Genomic DNA, 16099 nt, shown 5'->3' on the forward strand with positions numbered 1-16099 from the left:
AAAGTATGGGAAGGAAGGAAAAAATGTTCATAGGAGCACATTTTCTAATAACCAAGAATTGAAAATATAAGTTGAGTGTCCATCAATTAGGAAAATGCTGAGTGAATTTTGATATGTGAATAAAATGAAATAGAAATTTTCCACAAGAAATTATGAATGTGAAAAATTGGTAAATCATGGGAAAAATACAAATGGATACAGAGTGAATTAAATAGGAATAAGAAAAATAATATACACAACATATAGAAAGAAAAATGAAATTAAAATGATGTAGAATTAAAATAAAAAACCTTAACTCTATAGAACAGTGATGGTGAACCTATGACACACTTGTCAAAGATGACACACAAAGCTCTCTCTGTGGGTACATAGCCACCTATCCCCCAGAGTTAATTACTAGAAAGGCAGAAAGATGCAGACAGAGCTTCTCCCTTCCCCCTCTCCACAGCACCTGATGACATTTTTTCACATCACCTGCCCCTCTGCCCAGCAGCCAAATGAGAGTTTACAGGGTGTAAGGTGGGCAGTTCACAGGCAGCAGAGCTGAAGGGGAATGAGTGCTCAGGACACTCCCTTTCTCCTCTCTACACTAGCTGAGGACATTCTTCACGTCACTTGCCCCTCTGCCCAGGGGTGCAGAGCACTTGGTGGGGGGAATGGGCATGGTACATGATCTGGGGTGTGGGGTGGGGGAAGGGACCAGCATTTCATCCCTAAAAGGTTCACCATCACTATTATAGAATATCTGAGAAAAATTCACTACCAGCAATATAGAGATGAGAGACTTTGCATATGGTTATATACTTATAGATATACATGTATTAGTAGGCAGTTCTTAACTAATTTATTTTTTCTTTTAAAATTATGATTCCAAGGGAAGGTTCATAGGATATGTTTTAAATTGAATGTAATATAAAAAGGTACTCATAAAATTATTTTTAAATAAATATTTTGGAATAAGTTCAATGAAAGGTTGAGGAATGGATGCCATGATGACCATCTAGGTTCTCCTGATGTCAGTCACTTATTTCTACCATTTGAAAAAATAGGTTTATGAACATGGTTTTTATTTTGACATTGTACAGAAATAATTTCTTTTTTTCCCCTTCTAATTGTAGATCAATGATCCTGTTCCCAAATGGCATGTATAGAGAATAGCACAGAAGTAAATGAATTCATCTTAGTAGGATTAACAGATATTCCAGAGCTTCGGGTTTTTCTCTGCATAATATTCCTCCTCATTTACCTTTTCACCTTAATAGGAAACCTGGGTTTGGTAGCCTTGATTTTAGAGGATTCTTCTCTTCATACTCCAATGTACATTTTCCTCAGTGGCCTATCTCTGATAGATTTAGGTGCTTCCACAACTATCATTCCTAAAGTGATTGCTGGGATTCTCACAAGAGACAAGACCATTTCCTATAATAGTTGTGCTACACAAATGTTCTTCTTTGCAAATTTTGCCACTATTGAAAATTTTCTGTTGGCCTCTATGGCCTATGACCGCTATGTGGCTGTATGTAAGCCCCTACATTACTCTACCATCATGACATCAAAGATGTGTTTTGGTCTAATCATTGGTTCTTATTTCTGTGGCTTACTAAATGCTTCCATCCACATTGGCTTCATTTTCAGTCTCTCTTTCTGTGGTTCCAATGTTGTGAATCACTTCTTCTGTGATATTCCTCCAATCTTGACTCTCTCTTGCTCAGATATCCGCTTCACTGAATTATTGGTTTGTATAATAGGAGCATTCAATATGTCTTTTGCTATTCTTGTCATTGTGACCTCCTACCTCTCAATCTTCATTGCCATTCTGAGGATCCGCTCTACTGAGGGTCGTCAGAAAGCCTTCTTCACTTGTGCTTCTCATATCTTTGCAGTGTTCTTATTCTTTGGGGCAACCATCTACATGTATCTCCAACCCTCTTCAGTTCATTCCATGGACACAGATAAAATGGCCTCTGTATTCTACACCATGATCATCCCCATGCTGAACCCTTTGGTTTATAGTTTAAGAAACAAAGATGTCAAAAATGCTTTCAGAAAAGCTACTAGAGGAAAGAATCATTAGTCTTATTCTAATTAAGGTGGAAGGATAACTTAGCTAATGTTTTCTGAACACTAATCCCTAGTTCCAGATATTTTATTAAGATCAAGTTGACCTCATCAAGAGAAAGTACAATGATTGAAAAGAGTGGTACTGGAGAACTTGGGAGTGACCATGATATGCATAATGACTGCGCCATTCTAGATGGATGTCTGAGCAAATTAGTTCACTTATCTCAGAATTAATTGTTTTTTTTTCCTGTAAATTGGACGGATGAACAATATTCATATACATTTTTACTGGGACAATAGATATAAAAAATCTCATGGACCTTAAAATACCATATAAATAGAACATTAATTTTCCATCCTTTTAACTAATCTCACTCCATCCTATGTTGACCCCTTTCTTTATGAATTGTTGTAACAATTAGAATATCATTAGTGTACCCATGGCCATTTTCCATTGATCCCCATGTAGCTACCTCAAATTTTTAATATTTAGATTACTTTCAATAGTGACAAACTCATACTTAAAGATATTTAATGAAATATGTTGATAATTAAAAAAAGAAGAAAAACTTTCCCTTTTAATGTAACCTCAATCTATCACAATTCCCATGTAAAAAGTTTACCTGAATAGGAAAAATGGGGAGAGTATTCAACAAGGTATGCTATAGAGGGACAACTCAAAGTTAGACTGCTTATTATATTGATGAAATGTCACTGTCCCATTGTATCTATTGTCTGTTGTGTTTATGATTTTCCTCTGCAAGTGTGCATCTCAGGTAGGCATATGAAGTATTTTATCTTGTAGATTATAAAACTCTCCTCTGCCTTGACAGGCTTTGATTTTTTGATCCAGATTTTTAGCTGGCCATTGGTCCCCACTTATTATTCTCCACTTAGATTCTAACTTTACAGAAACTTGATACTCTATTTCCCATTGCTGATGAATCCTTGATTAGTAAACCTTTCCTTGCATGGGATAGATATAGCACAGTAATCCAATGGCTACAAAGTTCTACCCATTATCCAGTTGACTCATTTTGGTCTTTTCCTTTTAGTCTTCTCTCTTCTACATTCTCCTCAGAAATCCAAAGTTGAATGTCATATGACTGATGGTCAGAATAAAATTTTATTCTTCACCCCTCATTATGCCTACCTGGATAAGGCAACACTAGGATTATATACTCCTCATCCACAATTTTGCTTTCCCAGTTTCAGTTATGTGTGGTCAAGCCCAAATTCCAAGGGAAGGAGGGAGGAAGGAAGGAGGGAGGGGCTGTCATTGGATGAGGCAGGTGTCAGTAAATGGATAAAGGACACATGGAAGCTGGGAACACTCTACCAGAGTACAAATAGATGGAAGAAAGACAGATGGGCTGGGTGGAAGGAATGGGGTAAAAGTCTCCTCTATTTGTGCCCCAAATCTACCCACATGGCAGTCTGTGAATCAGCTCTTTCTCTTAGAGGGTTTTTGGGGGGAGGAGTTGAGTGGGTAGGAGGTCAAGAAGTTCTGGGCTGAGGGGCTAGAGTGAGGAGAGAGAGCACAGAAATATAGAATAAAGTTAACATAGTTGTCAAAAGTAAAAGCTAGAACTGTCATTTCAGTACTGTCTGTAGTTTCAGTCATTCATGATAGTTTTTAGAATGCATCCTTCATGGATACGAATGCCCTACTCTGCTCTCTAAAATTTAAACAAAAAAGGAGTTAAGGAACATTTTCCATCTCTCTTAAATAAGAGGTTAATAGACTAATGATACAGAATCAATGTGCACTTTGAGACATAATATCAAACTTTGTTTTAGTGGTGCAAAAAAAGAAAAAGAAAAGCTAATCAATTTTTAAGAAATAAACATAAAAAGTGTGTGGAAGTGAGTTTAGACATGAAACAGATAAGCAAGGCTGTTTTGTTCAATATAACATTTATTTTGCTTGCATAAATTGATTTATTTACTCTTCACTATTTAAGATGTTCCTTTGTGTAGCCAGTGATAGATTAGAGGAAGCTAAGCAGGAGATTGTATGGTTACACTTCCCCCTTGAGAGCTATTAAGGAAAGGCTTTTACCCTGTGTTCCCCAAAATATGATATTCTTAGAGAGCCAATATTTGAGGTGTGGTAGAGAGTTATACTTCTAGTCCAACACCATCTCTGGATATTAGCAACAGAAAGAAGAAGTTCTCATCTACAACCTTTCTTCTGCACCCTTCAAAAGCAAAAATCACAGTATTTATTGGAAAGAAGTGAGCTTAATGTCTGTTCAGATATTAATCCATGCCTCATATGAATTAAGCCATCTGTATATTTAGACACCACACATAAGTATACACACATATATACATGCTATACCTAAAGAAAAAATAAATTCAAAATTCTTTATGTTATGCTTTCATGTATAAACCTCTTTTGTGCTCATTATAAATAAAAATGTTCATGTTCATATTTATAATAAAAAAGGAAACTATTAAAAATAAAATAAACTGAGAATTAAAGGAATGCAACTGAGTTTAATTTGATCCTCTTCGTGATTGTCACTTTTATATCAAATAGAAGAGTAGGAATAGCTCAATAGAAACAGGAACATAAAGAACTTTTGTCCCAGATTCCCAAAGCAAAAAGTCACAGGTTGACATTCCTTTGGTATTTATAAATTATTGGCCATATTTAAAAGTGTTACTTCTTTGGAATATTCCAGAGAAGAAGGAGGAGGAGGACAAGAAGGATGAAGTCAAGGAGAAGAATGAGGAAGAGGATAGCAAGATGGTACTAGTAAATGATTAACAACTAGCTGTCTGAAAATGCATGAAACTTTAAAATTTTATTTGTAGTTTATGTATGTATATGTATGTTTATTATATATTATGTATGCTGTAATATAATAAATATATATGTATATTATTATTAGCATTCTCTCCATCACTTTATTAAGTCTAGATAGCAACATAAATGAAAATCTAATTTGTAGCATTTTCTGATTTCTGAGGTATAAAAACTTACAGAAATTTTAAGAATCAGTTTTTGAGAACTGGCTATAGTCAATTGATGGCTCTAACACTCTGCTAACATGTTTAGCTTTTATATAACTATTTAAAATTTTTTAAATGCTTAATAAAATGTTTTTTTTTTTTATTCTCACAAATACTCTGGAAGGTAGTTGCTGTAGTATTGTATGTATGTATGTATGTATGTAGCTGTAGTAGTATGAGAATTTAACATAAATCTACCCCCCTTTTTACTTTTTAAATGAAGGATTCATTTTGAATTTGGAAATTCATTTCAATTTTGATTGGATTACAAAACATATAGCATTTGTTTTGTATATAATATTTGATAAGGGGGAGGGGCTCATGGGTATTCTGGGAGGATGTCAGAAGTCTGTCTTATGGCTCATTGGTTTCCTGGAAGACTCTTGTCTCTTGTTCCACATGGCTCCTAACATGCTGAAAGATGCTTGCCTCCTATCCCATGAAACTCCTGGAGTCTAAAAGACAGCTTCTGGAATGGCCTGAGGTCAAGTCTGTCCAATCAGGGAGACTGAGCAATAGTGATGTCATGGGATATAATTTACAGAACAAGGAAGGTCTCAGTTCTGGTCAACTAGCAGGAGAGAATGGAGACTCAAGGTGAGCAATGAGCTCAGATTAATAAGGTTATGTGCCTTTTCTTTCCCTGACCCACTTTCCACTATTTAATAAATTGTTATAAATTTATATTGTCACCTGAGAATTTTAATCTTGAAATTCTCCTCATTTTGCAGATCAGGAAACTGAAGCAATTTCCTGTGACTTGACTAGTACCACAAACCACCAAGTATCTAAGGCTAGATTTTAGCTCAATTTTCCCTAACTCTAAGTCATAATCTATTCATTGGACAGCCTATCTATCTCTGAATAATGAATTGGAGAGAGTTGAATATTAAATAAGAAAATGAAATTGGGAGACATTGTCTTCCTTTTTTTAACCCAGTAAGTGGTGGAATTTCAAGATCTTTTGACCATAAGTCCTGAGTTCCTTTTATTTGGACCTCAGGAGAAGTAATGTGTCATGCCTTTGAAGTAGAAATGGTCCCAGTCTCATTCTGCTATTTTCTTTTTGATTACAAAGGGACTTTTATTTTGGTAATCTACACTTAATTAGCAAGCATTTATTCAAAGGTTACTATGTTCCAGGAATCCACAAGTCCTCAGGCACCATAGATTTTGTATTTGTCATGTATTGCTCCACAAGAAGACATTTTACAAACAGGGAGTTATTAATTATTACCATAATGTGTGTGCATTCCCTATGTAGTTCCACTAGAATTTCTCTAAATGATACACACAAGAGGGGCAGCTAGGTTTCTCAGTGGATTGTATGCCAGGTCTAGAGATGGGAGGTCCTAGGTTCAAATCTGACCTCAGAATCTTCCAAGGTATGTGACCTTGAGTAACTCACTTAACCCTCAATGCATAGCCCTTACTGTTCTGTCTTGGAACTAATATAAAATAATGATTCTAAGACAAAAGCTAAGCCCTTAAAAGAATAAAAATGAAATAAATGAGACTTACAAATATCTCTGGAATGTTGTCCATCTAATCCCAAAGGAAGAGATAACAGACATATACAAACTTAAATATAAAATATATAAGCCTTAGTTTCCAAGAGAAGAGAAGTAGCAATTGATGAATAGGGATGGGGAAGAGGATCAGAATTTACTAAACTGCTTCCTGTTACTGGAAAAACATCCTAAACACCAGTCTAAAGTGATGAATTAAATTATAAGAGATGAGGTTCTGGGCATGAAAAATTAATTTGTTGACTAGGTTATCAATAATCAATAAATTGAAGGTTAATGTTTTGGTAATTAAAGGCAAAGAAGCAGGGTCCTGGATTATCATAAATACAGCTGCTGTTTCTCTAACTACTCATTATTCAGTCCTTTCTTGGATTACTATAGGCATTTTTAATTGGTGGATACTTAAGAAGGAGGTGGTCTTAAAAGCTTTTACCTCCCTCCAATTACCCCATCACTGAAGAGGTGATCAGGTAATAAAGTGTCCTAGTCATGAGATTCCAATAGTCTTTGGTGATTGAGGCAGAAAGATCTAGCTTGTTTTAGTCAAGCTTCACTTTCATAACCACTATACTTCAATGGGAGGAGGATGGACCAAGAGCAGAAGCTCATCCTTCCTGGGAGATATTTGGTTTAAGTTAGATTGTATTTACAGAGAAAACAGAACTCAATTCCCAGTTGGGTAGGGTCTTTCCCAATTTAGAAGACACCTTAAAGAAGTGATGTTGAACCTTTTAGACACTGAGTGCCCAAACAGCAAGTCTCATGCCATGTATGTATGAATGAAAATCTGTTACCCTAAAAAAGAACTACATATCCCAGGAACTCACTGACTTTCCATCATTGCGTACTTCCTGTAGACAGAGCATAAAGAGCATGGACTTCAGAGGTTCCTCCTCTTTGATGTAGAATCAGCAGTGATGGTGGTGAGTGGGGATGGCTAAAAATGACTAACCAGCCATGGGCATATGATCTTTATTTTGTATCTTCTTTATTCCTTGATTTCTAATGATCATTAAAAAATTTCTTAAAATATAATATTACTATTAAGATTTAATTTTAACTTTTGCGTGTATGAGCCAAGCAGAAGAAGGAGGAAGAGCTCCCATTGGGCTACTGGACAGAGGGGCAGATTATTTAAGAAATGTCATCAGGCACTCATGGAGAGGGGGAAGGAAGTAGAACCCTCCCCTCTGGCACATTCCAGCCCATGTGCCATAGGTTTGCCAACATGGCCTTAGAGTAAGGACATTTCAAGGATTGTCAGAGAAATCTCTTGAGCTTAGACAAGAAAAGCAGTATTACAGATTAATATTAAAAATCAAATGATACAGAATTAAAATTAATTTCCCAGGGCAGCTGGGTAGCTCAGTGGATTGAGTCATACCCAGAGATGAGAGGTCCTGGGTTCAAATCTGACCCCAGACGCTTCCCAGCTGTGTGACCCTGGGTAAGTCACTTAACCCCCATTGCCTAGCCCTTACCACTCTTCTGCCTTAGAACCCAGTATGAACCAGTTCAGTTTCCTTTGACTTATTTTTTTTTTACCTCATTAGTCTGGAAGTTCCTTGAATGCAGAAACCACCTTTATTTTTTCTTATTTGTATCTCCAAGAAGTAGAAGAGTGCGTAGCAAAAAAGGAGGAAATTAATGAATATTTATTGAATTGAATTGTATCTTGGGGTTTGCCTAGAGAACCACAAGTTAATATGGCCTTCAATCCAAAAGTTGAATAGTTATTGTTGAAGAGAGAATTGGAACACCTCTTTGGCCCCTGCTTCTAGAAAAGTGATGATGCCAAAATCCAAGACATTAGAAAACACATGGTCATTATTTTGCTTGCCCCTAATAACATCTGCATTACTCTTTGAGTTATCCATTCAATCCATGAGCTGTCCTATATCTTCAAGGAATGATTCATTTCTAATACTTGGCGAAAAAAAAAAAACTTCACCCAAGTGTCATGGAGTTGCCCTGCTAACAACTTGAAATTCAGTTTTTAGAGAATCCAACCCCAGATTCTTTGTGAATCAGAATTTTACAACCCTGTTATTATTAATAGCAATTATAATAAATAAAATAATTCTATTGCCAAATATCAACATGTTGATCATAATATTAATGTAAAACTCTTTTAATGAGAATTATAAGAAATAATAACTTGTATTTATGTGGCATTTGAAGGTTTGCAAATTTCTTTTGTATATTTAACTAATTTGCACAAAGAATAGGACTCAGAGATAGATAGTATTCCATTGATAGTCTGGGCTTTTATCAGTCCCTTTATGACTTTCTACTTTGGCTAATGAGGTCCTACTAGTCCTTTGCTTCTGGTGTGTTTTTAGTAGCTTGAAGGAAATAAAATCTTTATAGTGCCTGATTACTTTTGTTTCTTTTAGTCCTTGTATAGGAATGGCATTCCCTATTAACACTTTGTAGAAAAAAGGACCCATAATATACATCAGTTAGAGTTGGTAAATTTTCTTCTCAGAGTAATAATGAGCCAAAGAGAGAGAAATTGATCTCCTGGGGTAACTCAAAAGAATAAATCTCAAAGGTCCCATCTAACTAACATTATGTAATTATAATTCAGCTCCTAAACTCCTAGCTTCTACCTTTCTGTATCTCCCTTAGAATCCCACTGGGGAATACACAATAGATATACATCAAAAACATGTTCATTAAGAAAGAAATCTTAGAGAGAGCCCAAATCTAATCTCCTACTTCTGTCACTATCATCAGGTACTAAGGGATTCCCCCATCCTGTCTATTTCTTCTACTCTCTGTGGTGAAATGTCTGAAGCCTGAGAGTCTGAGGCCCCAGAAAATGCCAGTTATTCTGCTTTTTTGGTGGAGGAAATAGTCAAGTCCATAATGATGAGGTTATAATGAAGAAGCTATTTCCCTCAGGGCAGACAGATGGAGACATTTTCCTTCCTTTAATTCATTGAAAAGTTATTTCCCTTAAGAGGTTGTTAAAAACAAATTCAACAATCTTCTAAACAGTTACTATTGTTAAGAAGAAAAAAAAGCAGTCCAGGCACTGTATAAATTGGCATGGGCATTGTACCCCAGAAACTCAGGCAAACTATTATCAGGGAAATTCCTTTGCTCCCTTGTGCCCTCACTGCAGTTTAAGACCTCAACCATTTTAAATCTCACAGTCATGAGGGCAACCCCAAGTTGAGTACTGCCCTCCTTTGATTGTCCCATTGATTTGAGATGGACAAAGAGACAGCCTCATCCATCCAAATCATGAGGTCCACCCCAACCCCATGCCTTCTGGCAAATCTCTTCCCCCTCCCCCCCAACCCCTTGCTCCAGAGTCAAGTCCTCACTGTTGTAAAGAGTATAAAATCCCCAGAATTGAGTCTGGCAGGGGACAGCTTTTCTATCCATGCTGTCCTCCCAAGGAGCAGCTCTTCCACCCATGCTGTTCCACCTAGGAGGCAGGCTTCCACCTATGCTGCCCTCCTGGACAGATTCAATATTACCTTGCAAATTAATAAATTTCTCTTTTTATTTTAAGCTAAGTTTCAGTCTTGCATTCTTGCAAAAGGTGTCCTTCCCAAACCCCAGGGGTTCACCTCTGCACCCCACACCATAAATCTTGATAATATTTTGGGGGTACTCAAAAGTGACTCTTATGTACAATTTGCTCATTTAACAGTCTCTTGGATATATTTCTGATGAGTGATTCTTCTAACCTTGAGTTAAGTTAGACCTTAACCTTGTCAAATTTCTAGCCCTTCCCTGAGGCTACACCAGAAGACTGACCAGTTATCTCAGTCTCCTTGTTTTGCAGATAACAATTATTTAACATCTGTATCAGACAAGCTTAGATGCTTTAGACCTTTTGAACTCCAGGTCTAGCTGTTAGCTATACCTATTGTCTTAGGTGCCCTTGCTTGGATCTTGTGACATATTACCTTATAATGCTAATTTGCCAGAACACAATTTGGTTATCATTCTCCCTTCCTCCTTTACTGTTGTTACCCCAATAAAAACACCAGTATGTTGGGCTAAGTTAGTTAAGCTCTATTCCATTAGAGCTCACTCGCTGTCTGACTACTTCATGTCGGAACTCTCTTTGTGTCTTTCTTCTTGTGTTATGTTCTCCATCCCTTAGACTTTAGCCCATCACCCATTTTTCTCTCAGTCCCTGGTACCCCTTTCTGAGTGTTTTACCCACAAGGAACTTTTGTGAAGTTGGGGGACAGCTTCAAAAATATAAACTGTGATCCTCTGTGTGGAGGACCTCACCCCTACAGGTACCAATAGGTACCTCCATATCAGGGGTCCCCAAACTTTTTACACAGGGGGCCAGTTCACTGTCCCTCATACCATTGGAGGGGCAGACAATAAAAAACAAAAAACTATGAACAAATCTGTATACCACTGTCTGGTGTCAACTAGAAAAAACACAGAACTATTCAATAGTCAGAATCACTCTTTAATCAAGGGAAAAGGGATTAGCGCTACTAATAGGACAACAGAGCTGCTTTCCAATGTTATGGGCATGGAAGGATACCCTTTTAGGGTTCGGGAAGGATACCTTTTGCAAGCATGCAATGACTCCAAACTTAGCTTAAAAACAAAAAGAGATTTATTCATTTAGAAAGTAATGTTGAGAGTGGCCAGGGGGATAGCAAGGTAGAACAGCAAGATGGGGAGCAGTTCCTTGGGAGGACAGCATGAATGGAAAGACTGTTCCTCCATGGGAACAACATGGATGGAGAGGCTAGATGTTATGTCCTAGTGTGGACTTGACCAGAATGTTAGTCCCTCAGGCATTTGGTAGAGTGGGGTGGTCATCTGACTGGGGTCTGCCTGGAGGCATAAAGATTCATTTCTTTGTCCACCTTAAATCTAGAGGACAAAAGAGGGTAAACATGTCAGGACCCTGGGTGGGGTCATTGGGTGTTTCTAGGTTAAGAGTCACAAGGATGCAAGGGCAAAGGAGTTTCCCTGATAATAGTTGGCCTGGGTTTCTGGGGGTACAGTGCCCATGTCACCCAGACTGCACAGAGTCAAGACGCCCTGGTCACCAGCCCCTGGGAGTGCCACCGACTCAGGATGGACTCCAAGAAACAAAAGAACTTGGGGAGCCTATATACCACTCTAGATGGCCTGGGGGGTTTAGGATTAGAGGGACAGTTGATTGACTTTACAATGGTGAGAAAGGAAAATGAGGAGCTCCAGACAGGAATAATAGTGAGGGACTGATGCCCTACAATGGACACAAAAGGGAAAGACCAAACCCAGGGCTGGGCCACCTTGGTAATGGACCTTAGCCTAGGGGGAGAAACCATTGGGACAAAAGAAATGCTTAACATTGGGTGGGATTATCTGTTCCCACCCAAACTACCAGGAAGTCCATTGTCTGGTGAAGAGGGACCTACCCTCAGGGGGAAACCTCTCCTGTGACAAGGTCAAAACCTGGGGTTTCTACACTCAAACTAAATAAACTGGGGATCTCTAGATTTCCATGTTGACAGAGGGATGGTGGAGGCTGCAGCACTGGCTGTGATGAGCATGTCACACCTTGCACAGACCCATCACGAACACCACTATACAGTGCAGAATCCCCTCACCATGCTGACTGCTTTCATTATGCAACCACATAATCCTTTGTGCAGCACCTTGTTCTCATTCAGTTACTCTCAGAACAAGGCACCAAGCAAAGGATTATGTCACCGGAAGTTATACTGTATGTGAATGATGCCACACTTTGCAGCGCCACCACATACTGTGCTCCCCTCACTGACCACCAATGAAAGAGGTGCCTCTTTGGAAAGTGCAGTGGAGGCCAGATAAATGGCCTCAGGGGGCTGCATGTGGCCCGAGGGCCTTAGTTTGGGGCCCCCTGCTCCTCATCATTTCACCCTGTGCTATTTATGCTATTTATGTGCTATTTGAAGTACCCAATATCACAGGGCCCTTCCCTCAATTTATCTTATATATTTATGTAGTCATTGGTGTCACACAGTTACCAATTCACAGAGCCCAAAAGGATTTACCTAACATGAAAAACCATAGCTATTTTCAAAGAAGGAGAAAATTCCAAGATCCTATACCAGGTACATTGTGCTGAAGTTCCTACTGTGAACCTTAAAAATTCCACATTGCGACCATTCACCATTTGGGCAGTGAAAGTAACTTAGATCAGGAATAGGAGAACTCTACTTAGATCAGGAATGTGAGGCCTCTACTCCACCCCTACTTAAGCCTGCTTTAGGGGAAGAAACTGCTTGCTGAACAATGAAAGATACTTAAACCCATACTTATAGTAATACAAAAGTTCTTAAGCTATGCCTATTTTGGGTTTATTGAATAATCGGGACAAAAGGGTGCTAAGTACTTATAAAGGTCAGACAACTTGTGAACTTACAAGGAGCAAAGAGGTGAGAAACTTACTCAGAGATTCTAGTCTACTCGGGTGTGAACTAAGAATGGTCTGTGCTTTGAAAAACGTCTATTGTGATTGGTAGATATAAGGACTTAGGAGAGGTGACGTAGGAGAAAATGCCCTTTAAATAGGAGCTCAGATTCATTCAGAGGGGGATTTCAGATTGAGGATTGAGCTGGTGGAGGCAGCTGAGATGATGCTGGCCTAGTGTCACTAGAATCCTTGCTTGGACAGATCTTGTAGTGAGTGATTAAGGACTGACTGATCTTTTCTCTTAGGTTTTTTCTCATCCCTTGGTTGGCCAGGGATGCCCTGGGCTGGCCTATCCTTTTCTCATTATTCCCTTTTTTCTCTCTTTCTCTCTTTCTTTAATTCCTCATTGTATGAATTAAAATCTCTATAAAACCCAGTTGACTTGGGTATATTTTAATAATTAGGAATTTTTCCCTGGCGACCACCTTATATTTGATTTAAAACAAGACACTGTAGTGAAAACATATTTTCTGTGGTCACAATTTACTCATCCACTCTTATATGTACTACAATTTAATTCTTCCACTCTTTTAACTCTTACAGTTTATGACACCCAACTATTTTACTCACTACAGTTTATGGCCTCAACCATTTTAATTATTACACTACTTTCCTAGACACAGAACATTCTTATCTTAGTTCAATTTGCATTCAGTTGGATGTAATTTAAAAAAAAACTTATTTAGAAGGTACTCTGTGCTGAGCACTGTAAGAAATAGAAAGTTGAGATTCAAATTGGAAATAAAGGATTTTGCAATCTAGTAGAATGTGCTGCATAAATGTTCTTCTTTGTAGCCTTTGCCAATGTGGACTATTTCCTTGTAGCTATGATAGATAGCATAGGCTCACCATGGATTTGTATGAAAACCCTTACATTATGGTACCACCATGACCCTGAGTGTGTTTATTCGCATGGCTATTGGTGCTTACATGTGTGGTTTACTTTAATCTGCCATTACCATTGGATATACCTTTCATCATTCCCTTTGTAGCTCTAATATGATCAATCACTTTTTCTGTAACATTCCCCGACTCTGCTAGCATATCCATATCAACATGGCGGGAATCTTTATTCTAGCGGGATTTAATGTCTCTTTTGCCTTCTTGGTGATCGTGATTTCCTAAGTATTCATTTATATTGCCATCCTAAAGATCCACTTTTCTTAGGGTTGGCCAAAAGCCTTCTCTACCTGTGCTTCCCACCTCACTGCTATGTCCATATTCTATGAGACAATCATCTTTATGTACTTCCAACCCAGATCAAAACATTCCATGGACACAGAAAAACTGGCATCAGTCTTTACATCACTGTCATTCCTATTCTAAATCCTGTGGTTTACAGTTTGAGGAACAAAGAAGTCAGGAATGTTTTCAGAAAAAAACTGCTGGGAGAAAATATCCACCAGTTATATAAAAAAAAATGTCACATTTATATAAATTATGAAATTACTTTTAGAATTTTTATATCATAATTCATCAATGGAGAAACCTCAACATGAATCTCCTACCTCTAGGCTGCTGCTCTGAATTAAAATTTATTTCTGAAATAAAAAGATGATGATTTTATCCCTTTGGGAGGCAGCATTGTTCAATAAATACTGTACTTGTAATCAGAAGAGATCAGTTGGCAATGGTTATTGTGACATTATCCTTCTTTTTGCCCCTGAACAAGTCTTTTAATTTCTTTCTAAATTCATTTCCTCAATGCTGTTGTGACAGAGAAACTTGAAGAATTTGAAATTATACTTAATAAATGCATTATTTCTTCCATTTAATATGGTATGTGTGGCAACATGATTCCACTAATCATGTTATTTTACGACACTGATGACTCCTTCCTATTTGAGACATTAAAGTTTTTTGTAGATTTTATGGCCCCGACTTGTGGCTTTTTTAGGAACTAAATAAAGACCCGGGGAAGTAATAGGTGATGCTAAAGGTACTACAACAATTTTTATACTGCTATTAATTTTATACTGCTTTTAATTGTGCAGCCTTATATGTACTGTTGTTATTCTTCATAGTTCTTCTTGGTCTTTCTCTCTGTTTCTGTGATTTGAATGATGAAATGATAGGGTATGTGGGTATATAGAGAGTCTCATTGTGAATATAACATGGTAAATTAAGGATTCAATATTTTATTCCTTGTATATTAATGTTTATCAAATTATATCATTTTATAATTGTGCACAGAACAATTTGGATATTATCTCAGTTCTCACAAGGGCCATTTAAAGGGGCCATTGCCTTTTGGTTTCATATTACCAAGAGCAATATATTATTACAGTCAAGGAAAGACTTTAACTTTTTTCTATGTCATTTCCCCAATTACTGAACTTTTGAATGATGCTATATTTTAAATTTAGTGCTCTTGTTCACTATTTAAAGCAACACACAATAGGAAATATTTTTAAAATATCATGCATTAAGTCACTGAGACATTGAAAACAGATGTAAAAAAATTCAAATAATTAAATTCTTCCCAAACTTAGCATTTACTGACCTACCTGGTTTTAACTCCATGTAACAAGATTCCCTTCCCAGGATAGACTCTTCACTTCTAAAGCTACTAGTGTGCTGGTAACCCAAGCCTTATTGATACCACCCCACCCCCATCAGCTTCTTCTCATCTCTTAATACTGAGCTTGAGTGTAGAATAGCAAACTCCTCCAAATGACTTCCTTGATAGAGAGCAGAAATTGGAATTCATTCTCTACTCCACTTTGCACCCATCTCCTTGCCTGATTTCATCTTCATAGAACAAGAAATCTTCTCATGCCCTGGTCCTTCATGGCACCCTCATTGGCACCCCCAACTCCCAATTGCAACATTCCTTTCCTGCCTCCTTTTGTGCATTATCTTCCCCTTCAGATTACAAGCTTCTTCATGGCAAGTACTGTCATTCCTTTTATTCACTGTATTCTCATGTCTTAGTACAACACATGCACAAAAGTGGTGCTTAATACATTGGGTTTGGGGAGGGATTATTTATGGATCAATAAAAGTATGAGTCATTTTAAAGAACTTTTCCAAAAACTACACACAAATG

At 37.6% G+C, this 16099-nt stretch overlaps 1 protein-coding gene across 1 annotated transcript; it reads left to right on the top strand.

Moving 5' to 3' along the window:
• The first annotated feature begins 1492 nt into the window (after positions 1–1492).
• LOC100026294 (olfactory receptor 5B12-like) lies at positions 1493–2074 on the top strand. The gene has a single exon (XM_001376919.3). It carries the CDS (start codon positions 1493–1495, stop codon positions 2072–2074), a length of 582 nt encoding a protein of 193 aa, XP_001376956.3.
• The last annotated feature ends 14025 nt before the right edge of the window (positions 2075–16099 follow it).

This window comes from Monodelphis domestica, chromosome 6 (assembly GCF_027887165.1).
Source record: "Monodelphis domestica isolate mMonDom1 chromosome 6, mMonDom1.pri, whole genome shotgun sequence".
NCBI lineage: Eukaryota > Metazoa > Chordata > Mammalia > Didelphimorphia > Didelphidae > Monodelphis > Monodelphis domestica.